Genomic DNA, 18581 nt, shown 5'->3' with positions numbered 1-18581 from the left:
GAGAGAGGATAGAGAGGAAAGAGAGAGGAGAGAGACGGGAGAGAGAGAGGAGAGAGAGGAGAGAGAAAGGAGAGAGAGGAGAGAGACAGGAGAGAGAAAGGACTGAGAGAGGAGAGAGAGAGAAGAGGGTAGAGAGAGAGGGTAGAGAGAGAGAGCGAGGGTAGACAGAGAGAGTGAGGGTGGGTGGGTGGGTGGGTGGCAAGGCCCCTTTCATCATCCCAGCCCATGGAACCGTCAACACAGACTTGTAAGGACAAGAGCATTCTGGAAGGGAAGGGGGGTCTGGGAGAGAGGGGGGTCTGGGAGAGAGGGGGGTCTGGGAGGGAGGGGGGTCTGGGAGGGAGGGAGAGGGGGTCTGGGAGAGAGGGGGGTCTGGGAGGGAGGGGCCTCTGGGAGGGAGGGGGGTCTGGGAGAGAGGGGGGTCTGGGAGGGAGGGGCCTCTGGGAGGGAGGGGGGTCTGGGAGGGGGGGGGTCTGGGAGAGAGGGGGGTCTGGGAGGGAGGGGGGATCTGGGAGGGAGGGAGAAGGGGTCTGGGAAGGAGGGGGGGTCTGGGAGGGTCTGGGAGGGAGGGAGGGAGGAAGGGGGGGTCTGGGGGGGATGGGGGGGGGGGGAATGGGAGGGAGGGTCTGGGAGGGAGGGGGGCTGTGGGAGGGAGGGGGGGGTCTGGGACGAAGGGGGGGTCTGGGAGGGAGGGAGGGTCTGGGAGGGGGGGGGGGTCTGGGAGGTAGGGTCTGGAAGGGAGGTGGCTCTGCAGGGGAAGGGATGGGTGCGGAGGTAGCAGACATCTTGTTTTCTAGTACAGGTGGAGGGTTAAACCATCTAGAACAGGGTTCTAGACCTGCTACCATAACTGGTACCATACAATTCAGATCCCCTCACAGGATAAAACACACTAGCTCACACGCACACACACACAGCCGCTTGGACCCTGCTTGGACCCTGCTCAGGTAAAGATTAAGCTGAAGTAGATTCTCAGAATACCAGCTGAGACAGCACACACACACGCGCATACACACACGTGCACACACACACACTGTTGCCCTGTACTCAGTAACCTAGAAGACACACAGTCGCAATGTACTGACTAACCTAGCACACAAAAACTCACTCACACAGACACACTCACACACACTGCTACAGTACAAAAGGTGTGGTCAGCAGGTGGACCTTTGGAATGTGGAGCAACACACACCTGACACTCCCTCTGCAAACAGCCTTTAGACCAAGGACCTGCACACACACACACGTACCCTCAGAGTCTCTCTCTCACCCTCACACACACACACACACAAGTACCCTCAGAGTCTCTCACTCACACACACACACACACACACACACTCACTCACTCACTCACTCACTCACACACACACACCTACACTGTGACACACACACATTCTGCACACACACACACCTACACTGTGACACACACACACACACACCTACACTGTGACACACACACACACACCTACACTGTGACACACACACATTCTGCATGTCCAAGCTCCTCCAAAGCCTTTCTCTGTCACTCACTGTGTAATAGAGCAGGGGGGTGTTTGGCTTGGAAATTACAAGGCAAGGAACACACACATGCACACACACAGAATCTCATTTTTCTAAAGTTGTTTTTGACATCTGAGCCTCTCTCCCCCATCTCCTCTCCCCCTACCCTCTCCTAGTTCCAGACACCAGCACAACTTTACCTGATCCACACTTGCCCTGACGAGCGCAGAGAACGTGAAATATACGCGTGTGAATGTGTGTGAGAGAGAAAGTGTGCGTGCGTTTGAGTGTGTGTGTCATATCCACAGAGTGCCAGCTGGCTCAAGAGATGTGAGACAAAACAATTATCTTATTCTCTTAAACCTACTCTTAAACCACCTCTTAAAATATAATCTCTCTGAATCAACCTCGTTGTTAACGTATGACGTATTTCCACGCTGCATGGTTGCCTTGGCACCGGTAAACTCCAGCGCTGCTAATCCGAGACACGGATCTGTCTCCGTCTACTTTCTATTTATTAACCGTAAGGAGAAAACTAAACTATGTAAACTACAAAACACGATCAAAATAATACATCCTACACATACGTCTCTGTGGGGCCAGGAAAACATAAGACCACCTGCATCAATATGTTTTGACACTTGTCGTAGACGGCAAATTTCTGTGCCAACTTGAATTAGGATAGCTAGTGCTAGGCTACCAAGCTAGCGCAAATACCGCTAATAAACGAAATGCTACAATGCATCACTGTACACTAATGAGAAAACCTACATTACGGACATCTATAATATATACTTCTGTGACCTGAAAGAGCAAATGGAAAACGTGTTTCAAGTTTAGACGTTAACCGCCAACTGAAGAAAAGCCGCGCAAACCCACAGTTTGTAATCTGCCGCAGGATCTCGTGCCCTTTCCTACTCTAAACACAAGACGGGGCACACACACGCAGGTGTGGCACATAGGAGATTTGAATGCAATTCCCCGCTTAATTAAATGTTTTCTATATATATATATATATATATATATATATATATATCTATGTATCTATCTATCTATATATATATCTATATATATATATATATATCTACATATATATATATATATATATATATATATATATATATATATATATGTAGATATATATATATATATATAGATATATATATAGATAGATACATAGATATATATATATATATATATATATGAATATATATATATATATATATACATATATATATTAGTATGCATTTTATCTAAGACGTTTACGAACGTCATTTGAATGGGGGGGCGTTCGTAAACGTCTTAGATAAAATGCATACTAATATATATATGTATATATATATATATATATATATATATATATATATATGTAGATATATATATATATATATAGATATATATATAGATAGATAGATACATAGATATATATATATATATATATATATATAGAAAACATTTAATTAAGCGGGGAATTGCATTCAAATCTCCTATGTGCCACACCTGCGTGTGTGTGCCCCGTCTGGTTTGGCATTCTTTCTCCTTCGTGTGACAACAACAACAAGCATATCACTCACTCTAAAACCAACTCAAATACCCAGTAACACAATACTCCACAACAGACCATGATAAACCACAACACCATAATAATCCACAACAGACCATAATAATCAATAAACCCCTCATAAACAAGAGGACAGGGTAACACTGGTTTCACAACTGTCTGTGTTGTCACCAGCTGGTTACTCAAAGTATGATTAGAGTGTTGGTCAAGCACGTGCCTGCACACTGCCACACACACACTACCACACACACTGCCACACACACACACAGACACACACGCTTACACACACACATCACACACACATCACACACACCGCCACACATACACACAGACGTACGCCCACCAATGACAGTGGTACAGGTAAACATGTGTATCCACTGATCCATGGCTACATAGCAGGAATGCAAGCAGAGAGGAAAATGTTACTCATTAAGAAGAACATTCCAGGTGTCAGTGTCAGACACAGGCAGTTCCTAACACTCCCACAATGCACCTCTACCTCCAGAAGGAATGTACCTGTATGAAGAGGAGGGAAGAGAGGGGAGAGGAGGGGGAACAGGAAGGAAGAGGACCAGAGAGGAGAGGAGGGGGAACAGGAGAGAGATAGAGCATCACAAGACCACATCATCTCAAATTAACTGGATTAAGTTTGAAGCTCCTGAAGCAGGCTCAGGTAAACCACTGCTTCCTGTCACACACACACACACACCAGCAGCTACTGTGTGTGTGTGTGTGTGTGTGTGTGTGTGTGTGGCTTACTGTCTCAGTCAGCAGTGAAGCAGATAAGAGCCAGTTCTGACAGCTATTGATGCTGATGCTACTAACCAGTCATAGAGACATTCCACTCATACCAGCCACTGTGCTTCCCTCAGATAACCCATCCTCAACCCAGCGTTCAAAGCTGTAAGTAGCCCCCCCCCCCCCCCCACCGACACACACACACACACTCCCGCCCACCCTGGTGTAAAAAGCGAAGAAGCCTGTATTGCATGACCAGAGAGGTGAGGAGAACTGTCTTTCCAACAACTGTCCGGGTGCCAAAAACTGTCCAGCCTGACGTCACAATGACGTCACAATGACGTCACAATGACGTCACAATGACGTCACAATGACGTCACAATGACGTCACAATGACGTCACAATGACGTCACAATGACGTCACAATGACGTTCCGATGCAAAGACGCCATCACAGAGCTGTGTTTCAGTTGTGACATGCTGAAGCTGTGTGGATGGAGAACATGTTAAACAGATGGACCAACTCCTGCAGCCACCGGAGGGGAGAGAAGGGGAGCGAATCTGCACTCCAACAGCTTGTAAGAGACACTCAAGAGAATGCAGATAAGAATAGAGAGCTGTTCAAACTCTAGAGTTCCGACTCACCCAATATGAGGAGGCCCAAACACACAGCCATGATGGACCTGGATACGAGGCCTTCTTATTGGCTGGATACGAGGCCTTCTTATTGGCTGGATACGAGGCCTTCTTATTGGCTGAAACACAGAAGGGAGAGGGGTTAGCAGTGCATGTATACCTTCCAATATTACAATGTGTTGGTGGAGTTAAAGTATGTGCGTGTGTGTGTGTGTGTGTGTGTGTGTGTGTGTGTGTGTGTGTGTGTGCGTGCGTGTGTGTGTGTGTGTGCGTGTGTGTGGACCTCAGGGGGTCTAAAGACGGCGTCTGAGGTCAGAGTGACCAGGGAACCTGGTGCTGGATGGGTTCAGGCTCCACAAACATTCCCCTGCTGTCTGAATACCCTCTACAAACACCTTGACACACACATACACAAACATACACACACATTACAGCTGGTTGACTGGCTGGAGTTTGGACTATTTGCCTGGCTAGCTGGCTGGCTAGTTGGTCGACTGTAGTTGACTGGTTAAATGGTAGGCTGGTTAATTGGTTGGCTGGTTAAATGACTGGTGGGCATGTTGGTTAAATGACTGGTAGGCATGTTGGTTAAATGACTGGTAGGCATGTTGGTTAAATGACTGGTAGGCATGTTGGTTAAATGACTGGTAGGCATGTTGGTTAAATGACTGGTAGGCATGTTGGTTGACTAGCTGACTAACTGGTTGACTGCCTAGCAAGCTGGTTGGTTGGCTGGTTGACGATGAGCGCATCACAGCCACACAGGAACACAGGGATCCGATAGAGTGTATGCCACTGTTATATCCCTATAGGGTTAGGGTTACCCTGTAGCACTGAATCTGATAATACACAGTCCCCTTATTACTACACACTACACCTACCATACATACACTACACACACACTACACACACACTACACACACACTACACACACACTACACACACACTACACATACACTACACACACACTACATACACACTACACACACACTACACACACACTACACACACACTACAGATACTACACACACACTACACACACACTACACACACACTACAGATACTACACACACACTACACACACACTACACACACACTACACACACACTACACACAGACTACACACACACTACACTATAGTCTCTCCCCAGAGCTAGTTAGAACATCAGTTAGAACGTAGAACCAGATCATACCGACTTCCCAGATCCCCGGCAGCCAGACAGCGAAACCTTGTAAGCGCAACTGGCTTTTGGGATGTAAAAACAGACAGCATGTGTTTGGCCAATGGGGGAGGAGTATATGTGCGCACCACTCAGCCCGCCCCCCTGCGCCCGCGCCCCTGCACCCGCCCCCGCGCCCCTGTCTGGTCCCCCAGCCCTCATCAGAGGGGCAGTGGTCTGAATGGACAGCCATTCTTATTCTAATTCTGCTGTCACTCTGGAGCCACTGGCTGAAAGAAGAGGACTGGTCTCCAGGCAGGCGGAATGCACCAAACTATTATTCTACAGAGCAGGGGGAGGGGGGGAGAGAGGGAGGGAGGGAGGGAGGCGAAGGGAGGGAGGGAGGGAGGCGAACGGAGGGAGGGAGGGAGGCGGAGGGAGGGAGGGAGGCGAAGGGAGGGAGGGAGGGAGGCGAACGGAGGGAGGGAGGGAGGGAGGGAGGGAGGGAGGGAGGGAGGGAGGGAGGGAGGGAGGGAGGGAGGGAGGGAGGGAGGGAGGGAGGGAGGGAGGGAGGGAGGGAGGGAGGGAGGGAGGGAGGGGAGGGGAGGGGAGGTGTGAGGGAGAACCCAAAATATATTCTACCTTTCAAAACTTTTTTGGAGTCCTCATCAAGTACTCATCTAGCCTGACGTTGTCATACTCAGAATTCTACTCAGAATATGACTCTGAAAACTCTTCGTTGGGCTGTGACTACGGGGCGTGTTTCAACCGAACTCTTAAAACAAATGCCTCTTCGCTCAATTGGATAGACCTACAACCAATCAGAGCAACGTAATATGTTGTTTGTTGAAAACAAATTCAACCCAAGCGCTCTTTCGTGACGTTGTTGATTACGTTACTGTTGATCATCTGTCCATCATCGTATAAAGCCCGACCTGGCAATTTCATTGGTCCGCCCAGATCCTGGTTTTATGTAGTTGTTCCCAATACGAGACCCTCCAGACCCAACTTCCCGACCAAATTTTTTTGTGGGCGGGGCTAAGTTGGGCCTAACTTTTAGTCTTTAAACTTTTTTTCGAAGATATTTTTTAGACCTTTTGAAACTTCTTTAACAACTTATTTTCAAAAGTGTTTTTTAAACCTTTAAAAACTTTTTTTCCAAAAACACTGTTAAGACAGGAGAGAGAAGGAGAACAGGCAAGCCTAAAGCGTAGTAGATTAGACTAGATTAAAGCAGAGCAGAGTACAATAGAGTAAAGTAGAGTACCGGTATAGTAGTACTCATCAAGTACTCCTCAGTGATGCAAACCTTTTTTTCCAAAAAAATTCTCACAACTTTTGATGGCAACATTTTTCAAACATTTGAAACGTAAAAAAAAATGTTTTTAGCCTTTTTTTTTTTTACCTTTCAAAACTTTTTGTCAAAACTTTTTTCCACACAGTGAAAGGAGAGGAGAGAGGAGGAGAAAAGAGAAGCCTAAACCAGACAAGGACACCGATAGGTCAGATATGAAGGGGGGGGGCTGTGAAGGTTAACCATCACACCAAGTTCTTTCAGCTCCTTACAAAAGATTGGGGGTGGGGAGTGTGTGCTATTATCAAACTGTTGTATGAGTCTGTGGTGCATGCGTATGTGTGCGTAAGTGTGCATGTGTGTTAGTGTGTGTGTGTGTCCTGTAGAACAAAGCAGCCTCACATTCCCTTGCTCCATGTTTGTGTGACCTTTGACCTCCTCTATAGAGGCTGTGACCTGAAAGGGCGATGACTCAGCAATCTTAGGGGAACCCACAGAAAAGAGAACCCAGAGAACCTGAGGGTAACCATGGAAACAGAGGGTAACCATGGAACCTGAGAGTAACCATGGAATCAGAGGGTAACCCATAGAATCAGAGGGTAACCATGGAACCAGAACAGCACTGTGACTTTATTGGTCTGGGGTCCATGATGACACAAGGGTGACAGACCAATGGAGACAGGACTCCCACACCAGACCTGGGAGAGACAGAGGTGAGAGTGTTATGGGCTGTGAGGAGCCAGATAAGCCATGGAGCCTAGATGACAAGAACCTACAGACCAAACACCCATATCACACTGCTCCGTCTGAGTGTGTGTGTGTGCGTGTGTGTGTGTGTGTGTGAGTCTGTCCTTTCAGCCACCCTGACGGGGTTGGTTATCAGATGTCGGATCTGTTTCTAGTCCCTACAGGTCCTCAAACAGGTACCACCTAGCAGTCACTCTGGATAAGAGCGTCTGCTAAATGACTAAATGTAAAAACACTGTACATGGTTACATTAACTACCATGTAACCACCTAAAAACACTGTACATGGTTACATTAACTACCATGTCATTAGTATGTCCTTCTAGTAACCTTGAAACAAAATGATATCCAGAAGCATAAATAGAACATGTTTGTGTGAACCTGTCTTGCGTGTGTGTGTGTAAACAGGTTAACCCTGAGGATTGTAGATGTTCTGGGTCACCATGACCATGTAGTGGGGGATAAACTTAGATAGAAAAGAGGAAAGAGGGATGAGATGGAGGAGAGGTGAACAGGGAAGGAGGGATGAGATGGAGGAGAGGTGAACAGGGAAGGAGGGAAGCTGTCTGTACAGAACAGAGCTGTCCTGATTGGTTGCCCACCAGATGACATAATTTCCTGTTATCGGGGGAGATTGTCTAAGATCTGCAACAGACGCAATCAGCCATTTCCCTCAAGATAACTATCAACCCTGGCTAACAGAGTGGGTGTGTGTAGGGGTGTGTAGGTGTGTGGGTGTGTGGGTGTTTGTGAGTGGGCGTGTAAGTATAGAAATGTAAGAGACAATAGACAGATAGAGAGGGGGAAGAGAGAGATTCCGAGAAAGGGTGAAGGAAATGAGAAAATAAGGGGTAGTAAGTGAAGAGAAGAGTAGGAGGAAGAGGGGAGAAGAGGAGAGGAGAAGAAAGGAGGGGAGGGGAGGAGGAGAGGAAAGGAGGAGAGGAGGAGAGGAAAGGAGGAGAGGAGGAGAGGAGGAGAGGAGGGGAGGAGGGGGAGGAGGAGAGGAGGAGTACAGGCCGATGAGGGATGTATGAAACCATGTGGAGTCATTTGTCTGTTTACGTCAAATTAATGGATCAGCGGACAATCCTTTCATCAAATCCAGTTTCTGAACAGGAAGAAAACTTGGCAGCTTTCTACTGACACCACCCTTTAATCACGGTGTGTGTGTCAGTGTGTGTGTGTGTGTGTGTGTGTGTGTGTGTTTTCCATGCATTCTCCTTCTTTCCCTCCCTTCTTTCTCTCTACCTTCACTCTGTCTACCTCCCTCCCTTTATCCTTTCCTCTCTCCAGCCTCCAGCCTCCACCCCTCAGCCTCCAGCCCCCACCCCTCAGCCTCCAGCCCCCAGCCTCCACCCCTCAACTTCCAGCCCCCAGCCTCCAGCCTCCACCCCTCAACTTCCAGCCCCCAGCCTCCAGCCTCCAGCCCCCAGCCTCCACCCCTCAACTTCCAGCCCCCAGCCTCCAGCCCCCAGCCTCCACCCCTCAACTTCCAGCCCCCAGCCTCCACCCCTCAACTTCCAGCCCCCAGCCTTCAGCCCCCAGCCTCCACCCCTCAGCCTCCAGCCCCCAGCCTCCACCCCTCAGCCTCCAGCCCCCAGCCTCCACCCCCCAGCCTCCACCCCTCAGCCTCCAGCCTCCACCCCTCAGCCTCCAGCCCCCAGCCTCCACCCCTCAGCCTCCAGCCTCCAGAGCAGAGAGAGCTGATCTGATTAAAGCTACAGTAAGGCCACACACACCCTGGGAACTAGACCTTTACACTTGTCCAAACACCAAGACATAAACCCTCTGACGGCCCAGAGACAGCTCGTCCCCTCTTTAATAACATCACCTCAGCCTCCCGGGAGAGGAAGGACGAGTGCAGCCGTTATCCTCATCCCCGTTGTTAGGTCAGCTCATAGCGGCAGCAGTTAACTATCTGACGTCTCATCACCACACACATCTGAAACACCACGAGGAGCGGGGAGGAGAACGGAAACTAGAACACACTTCATTTAGCCACATTTGATTCATTTGGCGTAGGGATATGGAAATAAAGAAGTGCATGGTTTTAACAGTAATAATGTGTTTCTAAAACCCCACCGAGTCTAAAGATAACAACGCCAGGGACAAGAAAAGCCAATCGTGTTGTAACCATGGGTTACAGGGTTTTTATAATTAAGGGTAAAGACCGTCTGGCCTGCCTCCATGTTTAATCCGAGTTTTATAATCGTGTTGGAATGTGTGACACGGTGTTGGAAATCTAGTTAGTCTAGCCGGTGACCTCCGGTAGCCTAACCTTCACCCACCGACCCGCGAGTTGTCAGCAGATATCACAATCGGTGAGTCCGTTAACAAGTGAGGAAAACATTGCGAGGTGACTGATTGCAGAAAACACAGCAGGACAACTGAGGTGTATCATCTAAAGTTATGTTATCGCTCCCTGTAGGCTAATTACTGTCGTACTGTTTATTTAGACTAGGTTATATTAGTCCTGGGACAAACGGGGCCAGTTTAGGAGGGCATTAGCTACGGGCTATGACCCGTTACTCTGCTCTCAGAATCAATGCTATCAGGGCTCCCGCACCTTGCAACTAATTTATGCGACATTGATGAGACTTTTACAGTCCTTCAATCCAATAATTTAATTCCTGACTTTCCCACGTCGTTGATGACCGCTGACAGCTTGGTCTCGCCGTACCTCAGATCTAACAGCGTTCACCTTGCAGGTTCAACCATACCCGTGTCACATTATGACCGAGGTTAAAACCTTTGCTGCAGCCATGTCGAAAGAAGAAGAAACGTTTATTTGTCTCTCAGTTATGTCGATGTTGCTATGTAGGATAAGATAAATCAGTTTTAACATGGCACAGTCTACTAATTACGTATTTGTTTGCAGAGTCAACATAACTGCTTGAGCTTTGCACAGTTTACATTCCTTCCCAATAATCTTTTCTAGGTTGCCAGGATAATTCTGCACGTTTGGATATTAATCAGTTTTTATAGACCATGCCATTCCCTGTAGAAAACCAAGCAAAGCTACAGTACAGCGAATTGAAATGTAACACTTTTAACCTCAAGTTCAACGTCGCCTGAAGCGCGGAAAGGGTGTGGCGGGTTTGCCTCACCTGGTTAGAAGTTTGCTCGCGGCGTCCCGTCCTTGTTCGCTCAGCACCGCTCAATTTCACCACCTGCGTGCGTCCTCGCTAGGTTTCCGCTCTCTCCAGACTGGTACAGCGAAGCACTGGCTAGGGGCGGAGTCAAGGACGTTTATCAACTTACATTATCCTATAGGAATACATTCCCGCCAGGTATTGTAGAAATAGGAGGGGGGAAAAACTACAGGCGCCACTTTTTAACCGACAGCACAATTTACTCCGCCGACCTACAATTTCTAGGACTCTCGTGTGCACGGCTCAACTTCCGTCTCTCTGATTCTTTGTTATGCAACATATTTTATTCCGCTTCAGTCACGTATGAAATCCTGAAGTCATTTTGCCATCCTACGTTAGGGATTCAGATGTGTCTGTGTGTGTTGGATGTGTGTGTGTGACAGAGATTTTGTGTGTGTTTGTATGTGTGTGTGTATGTGCGTGTGTACTCCTGATTGGATATAGGCTCAGAGGAGGCAAAAGTATCAGGGCAGGGTGTGTGAGTATGTTAGGTGTGTGTGTGTGTGTATGCAAGTACTCATAGCTGTGTGAATGTGTGGCCCATCAGTGATCTCTGTCTTCCTGTCTGGAGGGGGGGGGGGGATGTATCTGCATGGTTATAGGATGATGATGACAGGATGATGATGACAGGATGATGATGACAGGATGACAGGATGACGATGACAGGATGACAATGACAGGATGCTGATGACAGGATGATGATGACAGGATGATGATGACAGGATGACAGGATGCTGATGACAGGATGATGATGACAGGATGACAATGACAGGATGATGATGACAGGATGACGATGACAGGATGACGATGACAGGATGCTGATGACAGGATGCTGATGACAGGATGCTGATGACAGGATGACGATGACAGGATGACAATGACAGGATGCTGATGACAGGATGATGATGACAGGATGACAGGATGACAGGATGACGATGACAGGATGACAGGATGCTGATGACAGGATGACAGGATGCTGATGACAGGATGACGATGACAGGATGACAGGATGCTGATGACAGGATGACAGGATGCTGATGACAGGATGACGATGACAGGATGACAATGACAGGATGCTGATGACAGGATGACGATGACAGGATGACAGGATGCTGATGACAGGATGACAGGATGCTGATGACAGGATGACGATGACAGGATGACAATGACAGGATGCTGATGACAGGATGACAATGACAGGATGCTGATGACAGGATGATGATGACAGGATGACAGGATGCTGATGACAGGATGCTGATGACAGGATGACGATGACAGGATGACAATGACAGGATGCTGATGACAGGATGATGATGACAGGATGACAGGATGATGATGACAGGATGATGATGACAGGATGACGATGACAGGATGACAGCTTTGTCCCAGAGGTGGTTACCTGGAGCCTGGCTGATCAGGAGCACATATCTCAGATTACACATGTTTGTGTGTTTGTATGAGTACATAGATGCGTGTGCGTGTATATGTGTGTGTATATGTGAGTGTGTATGCAAGTGTTCATAGCTGTGTGTGTTTGAGTGTGGATATATGTGTGTGTGTGTGTGTGTGTTTGTGTGTGTGTGCACAACTTCCACCGTTGCTGTGGGAACCAGAACAGCGGTTGTGTTCGACGATGCGTTCGTTATATTAGTTAGTTGAAGCCAGAAGGCTGTGTGAGTGCTGAGGTCACACACACCTGGTTCACCCAGGTCACACACACCTGGTTCACCCAGGTCACACACACCTGGTTCACCCAGGTCACACACACCTGGTTCACCCAGGTCACACACACACATTCAACACACCAGACACACCAACACATACACACATGCAGACACACACACATTCAGCACATGCAAACACACACACAATTGTTGCTTGGTTTATACTTTGAAAGCTAACTCTGGTTGCCATAGCCTCAATGAATAATCCTGTTTCTGATTCACACACTGATGGATGACAAAATGATATTTTCGTGGTTTTATGTACTTTTAATAACCAACCCTACCAGAGTGGTGTCAGTCAGATATCAAACGGCTAAACATAATGATAAACCAGGAAGCTCAAATCAAGCAGTCTGACAGAGCAAGAAGGACTCAACACAACGTCCATCAATGTACTGATCACATGCTGCCCTCTGCTGGACAACAGCATACGTTACATGCTGGGGGAGGCTGGAGTGCTGAAAGGGGGGAGGCTGGGAGGGGGAGACTGAGAGGCTGAGAGGGGGGAGGCTGAGAGGCTGGGAGGGGGGAGGCTGGGAGGCTGGGAGGGGGGAGGCTGAGAGGCTGGGAGGCTGGGAGGGGGAGACTGGGAGGGGAGAGACTGGGAGGGGAGAGACTGGGAGGGGGGAGGCTGGGAAGGGGGAGGCTGGGAGGGGAGAGGCTGGGAGGGGGGAGGCTGAGAGGGGGAGGCTGGGAGGGGAGAGGCTGAGAGGGGGGAGGCTGAGAGGCTAGGAGGGGGAGACTGGGAGGGGAGAGACTGGGAGGGGGGAGGCTGGAAAGGGGGAGGCTGGGAGGGGAGAGGCTGGGAGGGGGGAGGCTGAGAGGGGGGAGGCTGGGAGGGGAGAGGCTGAGAGGGGGGAGGCTGAGAGGCTGGGAGGGGGAGACTGGGAGGGGGGAGGCTGAGAGGCTGGGAGGGGGAGACTGGGAGGGGGAGACTGGGAGGGGAGAGACTGGGAGGGGGAGACTGAGAGGCTGAGAGGGGGGAGGCTGAGAGGCTGGGAGGGGGAGACTGGGAGGGGGGAGGCTGAGAGGCTGGGAGGGGGAGACTGGGAGGGGGAGACTGGGAGGGGAGAGACTGGGAGGGGGGAGGCTGAGAGGCTGTGAGGGGAAGGCTGGGCCAGAATCTGGGCAGAGAGAGCCTGGTGTGTTAGTGCCAGCTGGAACATCATCCTGACCCCTGCGATGTGCCGTAGGTGACCCCTCTCTCTCTGTCTGTCCCAATCTGAACACGTCCACTCCACCTGCAGACAGAGACCAGAGATGTGAGTATGAGTGTGTGTGTGTGTGTGAGTGTGTGTGTGTGTGTGTGTGTGTGTGTGAGAGTGTGTGTGTGTGTGTGTGAGTGTGTGTGTGAGTGTGTGTGTGTGTGTGAGTGTGTGTGAGTGTGAGTGTGTGTGTGTGAGTGTGTGTGAGTGTGTGAGTGTGTGAGTGTGTGTGTGTGTGAGTGTGTGTGTGTGTGAGTGTGTGTGTGTGTGTGAGTGTGTGTGAGTGTGTGTGTGTGTGTGTGTGAGTGTGTGTGAGTGTGTGTGTGTGTGTGAGTGTGAGTGTGAGTGAGTGAGTGAGTGTGTGTGTGTGTGAGTGTGTGTGTGTTTACCAGTCTGGGGTCCTGTGTCTCCAGTCCTGTCCTCCTGCTGACTGAGTCTCTGAGGGCCTCCCACAGCCCCACTGCACTCACCCTGTCTGACACAGCAACACGTCACCATGACCACCACCATGACTACCACCATGACCACCACCATGACTACCACCATGACTACCAGCACGGCTCTGCTCTACCTGCCTACCGTGCATAACGCATACATTGTCATAGAACCAATGTTTTCTTCCTGTTCAAAAAGAGAATGGCTCAGTGATAACAGGCAAGGAGGGAATTAGTTATTGTTGTTCTATTGTGAGTCAGTTTAGCTCAACATTTGCTCATGATCAAAAACAACTTGTTTTTATGAGTTAGGGTTGAAATTCGATCCTCATCCTTGGTAACTAGGTTTCAATGAACACAAAGGATTATTACACCCCAGGATGACTTGTGTTATTGCCTCGCTGAGGGACACACGGCCACAGCTGATTGGCTTTTCACCATGGAGAAGGTAGCTTTTCACCATGGAGACGGTAGCTTTTCACCATGGAGACGGCAGCTTTAACAACACCAGAACAAGCAACATCACTAGTGTCCAGGGCCCTCCCTATATCATGGACACCAGAAAGAAACCCTCACAATCATGTTTTTAAACATTATAACTCCCCCAAAGCTGTGATTTAGCTCTGTCATTGGACCTCATTAGACAGCTCTGTGATTGGACCTCACTAGACAGCTCTGTGATTGGACCTCACTAGACAGCTCTGTGATTGGACCTCACTAGACAGCTCTGTGATTGGACCTCACTAGACAGCTCTGTGATTGGACCTCACTAGACATGCTGCCTTACACAGGAGGAGGGAACAGATCCAGCTGTGATTGAAGTTGTTGTTCCTGAGAGTGATGGTCAGAGAACCATGAGCAGTTTCCTGCAGTGCTGAGTTGTAAAAAGCAGAAGTTCAAAAGGAACGCACCCCTGCCAGCTTTCTAAGAGGTTAAGGGAGGTGTGGTGGTTAGAGGTGCATTTGTTTTGTACCTCCCATGTGTTCTACCAGTTGAGTGTACCAGGAGGGGGGATGGGAGGCCATGCTCACAGAGGGCTGGAGGAAGGTTCCAGCAGAGACACTGCACACACACACACACACACGCACACACACACACACACCCATCCACACACCCACCCAAATGCACACACACACACACACACGCACACCCACACACACACCCATCCACATGCACACACACACACACATATACACACATGCACACGCACACACAGGGAGAAAAACAGCTGCTCAAACAAATGTCTGTTTACTTACATATGAAGACATCCACATAGACACATACATACACATATAGTTCAGGAGTCTACCTGCAGTAGGAAGGCACATTACTTTTAACAAGCTATTGTTAATCAATGAGTCATTTTGAAGCAATGTTGTTACCATTACACACAGGAGAACTGACCCAGAAAACACACCAACACGTATAAGTGCAGTACGACAGGGAGTCAGTGGTTAGGGCATCGGGTTAGTAATCTGAAGGTCGCCAGTTCGATTCCCGGCTGGGGCACATGACGTTGTGTCCTTGGGTAAGGCACCTCACCCTACTTGCCTCGAGGAGAATGTCCCTGTACTTACTGTAAGTCGCTCTGGATAAGAGCGTCTGCTAAATGATTACATGTAAATGTAATGTAAATGTACAGAATATGTACCTGTGCCAGTATTGGTAGTAGTCAAACTGTGGTTCTGGTCCAGGTTCCCACATGGGAGGTTCCATTCCCAGTCTTGGTTCTAGTCCTGGGTCTAGTCCTGGTCTTGTTTCTAGTCCTGGTTCTGGTTCTAGTCTGTTTGATGGTTCTTCCATGTTGATATCAGGGTTTGTGCAACCAACACCTATCTCCTCTCCTCACCTGGTGAACTGTCTCCTCTCCTCACCTGGTGAACTCTCTCCTCTCCTCACCTGGTGAACTGTCTCCTCTCCTCTCCTCACCTGGTGAACTGTCTCCTATCCTCTCCTCACCTGGTGAACTGTCTCCTCTCCTCTCCTCACCTGGTGAACTGTCTCCTCTCCTCACCTGGTGAACTCTCTCCTCTCCTCTCCTCACCTGGTGAACTGTCTCCTCTCCTCCCTCCAGCTACATACAGTACCCTGGCCTACTCAGGGGACTGGTTGCCGGGACTGGTTGCCGAGGGCTGGTCGCCAGGCGGCACGGGGCACCTGGTTCACCATGACGGAGGTTGAGAAAAAAGCTGCTTGATCACTCTTCTCTCTCCCTATCTCTCTCTTTCTTTCTTTCTTTCTTTCTTTCTCTCTCCCTGTCTCTGTCTTTGTTTTTGTCTCTTTTTTTATCAACCCAAACCCAACTCGCCCCAACTCGCCCTTGTTAATTTTCAAGCGAGTCATTAGTGAAAGAATAACAGAAAAGCAGGAATCAGTGAACATGAGAGGACAGGTGGACGCTTCTGCCTTTATTAGGTTACCATAGAAACCACACGCCTGCCTTCACCTGTGACCTGTCCAGGTGTGTCCCTGTTTATAGTATTATAGTATTATAGTATAGTATTATAGTATAGTAGTATAGTATTATAGTATTATAGTATTATAGTATTATAGTATAGTAGTATAGTATAGTAGTATAGTATTATAGTATAGTAGTATAGTATAGTAGTATAGTATTATAGTATTATAGTATAGTATTATAGTATAGTAGTATAGTATTATAGTATTATAGTATTATAGTATTATAGTATAGTAGTATAGTATAGTAGTATAGTATTATAGTATAGTATTATAGTATAGTAGTATAGTATTATAGTATAGTATTATAGTATAGTATTATAGTATAGTAGTATAGTATTGTAGTATAGTATTATAGTATAGTATTATAGTATAGTAGTATAGTATTATAGTATAGTATTATAGTATAGTATTATAGTATAGTAGTATAGTATTGTAGTATAGTAGTATAGTATTATAGTATAGTATTATAGTATAGTAGTATAGTATTGTAGTATAGTAGTATAGTATTATAGTATAGTATTATAGTATAGTAGTATAGTATTGTAGTATAGTATTGTATAATATTGGTTAGAATTATTTAGATACTGTTGTATATTTTCAAAATTGAATATGCACTTTCCTGCCACAGTACATTTTTTGTTTGGACAAACTTGGCAAATAAAGCTGATTCAGAATTAGATTTAGATTCGGAATCATTCAGAATCAGATTCAGATTCTGAATCATTCTTGACTAGGGGGACGGGACACACTCATTAGACATGTATTTATTTTATTTGATCGTGCTGTTGTTGTTTTGGTACTTTGACGCGTTTTCAATGTACGTCTGTGTGTTCTGTGCTGTACCACTAATGACCTCTCGGAGGACATCCAATGTTACTGTGTCACAGACTTACCAGTCCAGTCTGTGTAAACGCTGGTCTCTGTTCACTGACTGCACAGTTATTCTGCATGCTGTTCCACATTCCAACCAACTCATTAGTGTTGCTTTTTAACAGTCCAGAGTAAATGTTGTAGTCATGGGCAACCACATCAAGGGTTTGATCATGCTCAGTAACTAAGAGACCACTTCACCCTAACGACCAGATCAGATAGGAGGGGAGGGGAGAGAGGAGAACAATAGGGGGAGAAGATGAGAGGGCGAGGAGTAGGAGAGGGGGAAGAAAGGGAGGAGAGGTTGCTATCTCCCCCCCTCCTAAAGGGAATCTCAGACATGGTTCCAGGACAGCAGAATCAACTTCAGCCAATTGATTCATCATTTAATTAAAGTGACACATGCACCGTGTGTTGACAGCGTGATGTCAGCACCGTCATCCACGTTTACAGACAGTTATATTTTACATTACATTTTTACATTTAGTCATTTAGCAGACACTCTTTTCCAGAGGGACTTACAGTAAGTACAGGGACATTCCCCCCGAGGCAAGTAGGGTGAAGTGCCTTACCCAAGGACACAACGTTTTTTGCACGGCCGTGAATCGATCTGGCAACCTTCAGATTACTAGCCCGATTCCCAGCCGTTGATTATATTCAGTTCAGTTGATTATATTAAGTGAACCGTCTGTCTTTAGGAACATTAAAGGACCGTGTTCTCCTTCAAACACACAAGGTGTAGATTTCCTCCCTCTCCTCTCCCTTCTTCCTCCCTCCCCTTTCTCCTCCTCCCTCTCCTCTCTCTCCCACCTATCTTCTCCTCCTCCTCCAAAGCAAGATAGAAGGTTCAAATCCCCCTGTATCTCATCATCTGCATTCAAATGCAGCCAGTAGGCTTCAGATTCATGATTGATCAGCAAGGCGTGTCATCTATGTATTGATCATAAAGGTATATGTGTAGAATCAACTGTATATATTTATTAGAAATATATTTGTATTGACCAGAATCAGTCAATTTGGGACTCTTCAAACTCAGACTCCTCCCACTCCCCAGACTCCTCCCACACAGACTCCTCCTACTCCCAGAATCCTCCCATGCAGA

General features: G+C 47.7%; 1 protein-coding gene and 1 long non-coding RNA gene across 3 annotated transcripts in view; one reads left to right on the top strand and one right to left on the bottom strand.

Annotated features, from left to right (window-relative positions):
• Positions 1-10870, bottom strand: part of lamb2l (laminin, beta 2-like) — a 29997-nt gene extending 19127 nt beyond the window's left edge. The window contains exons 1-2 of one of the 2 annotated variants that reach the window (XM_084680137.1): positions 10742-10870; positions 4444-4553 (exon numbers count right to left, since the gene is read on the bottom strand). In XM_084680137.1, the coding sequence (XP_084536263.1) occupies positions 4444-4474 (31 nt within the window). In that variant the 5' untranslated portion in view covers positions 4475-4553; positions 10742-10870. Of the gene's footprint in view, positions 1-4443; positions 4678-10741 lie in introns of those variants that run through there. The other variant, XM_084680138.1, reaches the window with a different exon arrangement.
• Positions 4245-8402, top strand: LOC146252670 (uncharacterized). The gene is made up of 3 exons (XR_014732061.1): positions 4245-4376; positions 7037-7096; positions 7335-8402. It is a non-coding gene; the product is annotated as an uncharacterized LOC146252670 (long non-coding RNA).
• Positions 10871-18581: the final 7711 nt, after the last annotated feature.

This window comes from Hypomesus nipponensis, chromosome 18, assembly GCF_054491055.1.
Source record: "Hypomesus nipponensis isolate SF chromosome 18, ASM5449105v1, whole genome shotgun sequence".
In the NCBI taxonomy this organism is placed as follows: Eukaryota; Metazoa; Chordata; class Actinopteri; order Osmeriformes; family Osmeridae; genus Hypomesus; species Hypomesus nipponensis.
This window is presented reverse-complemented; position numbering and strand designations above follow the sequence as displayed.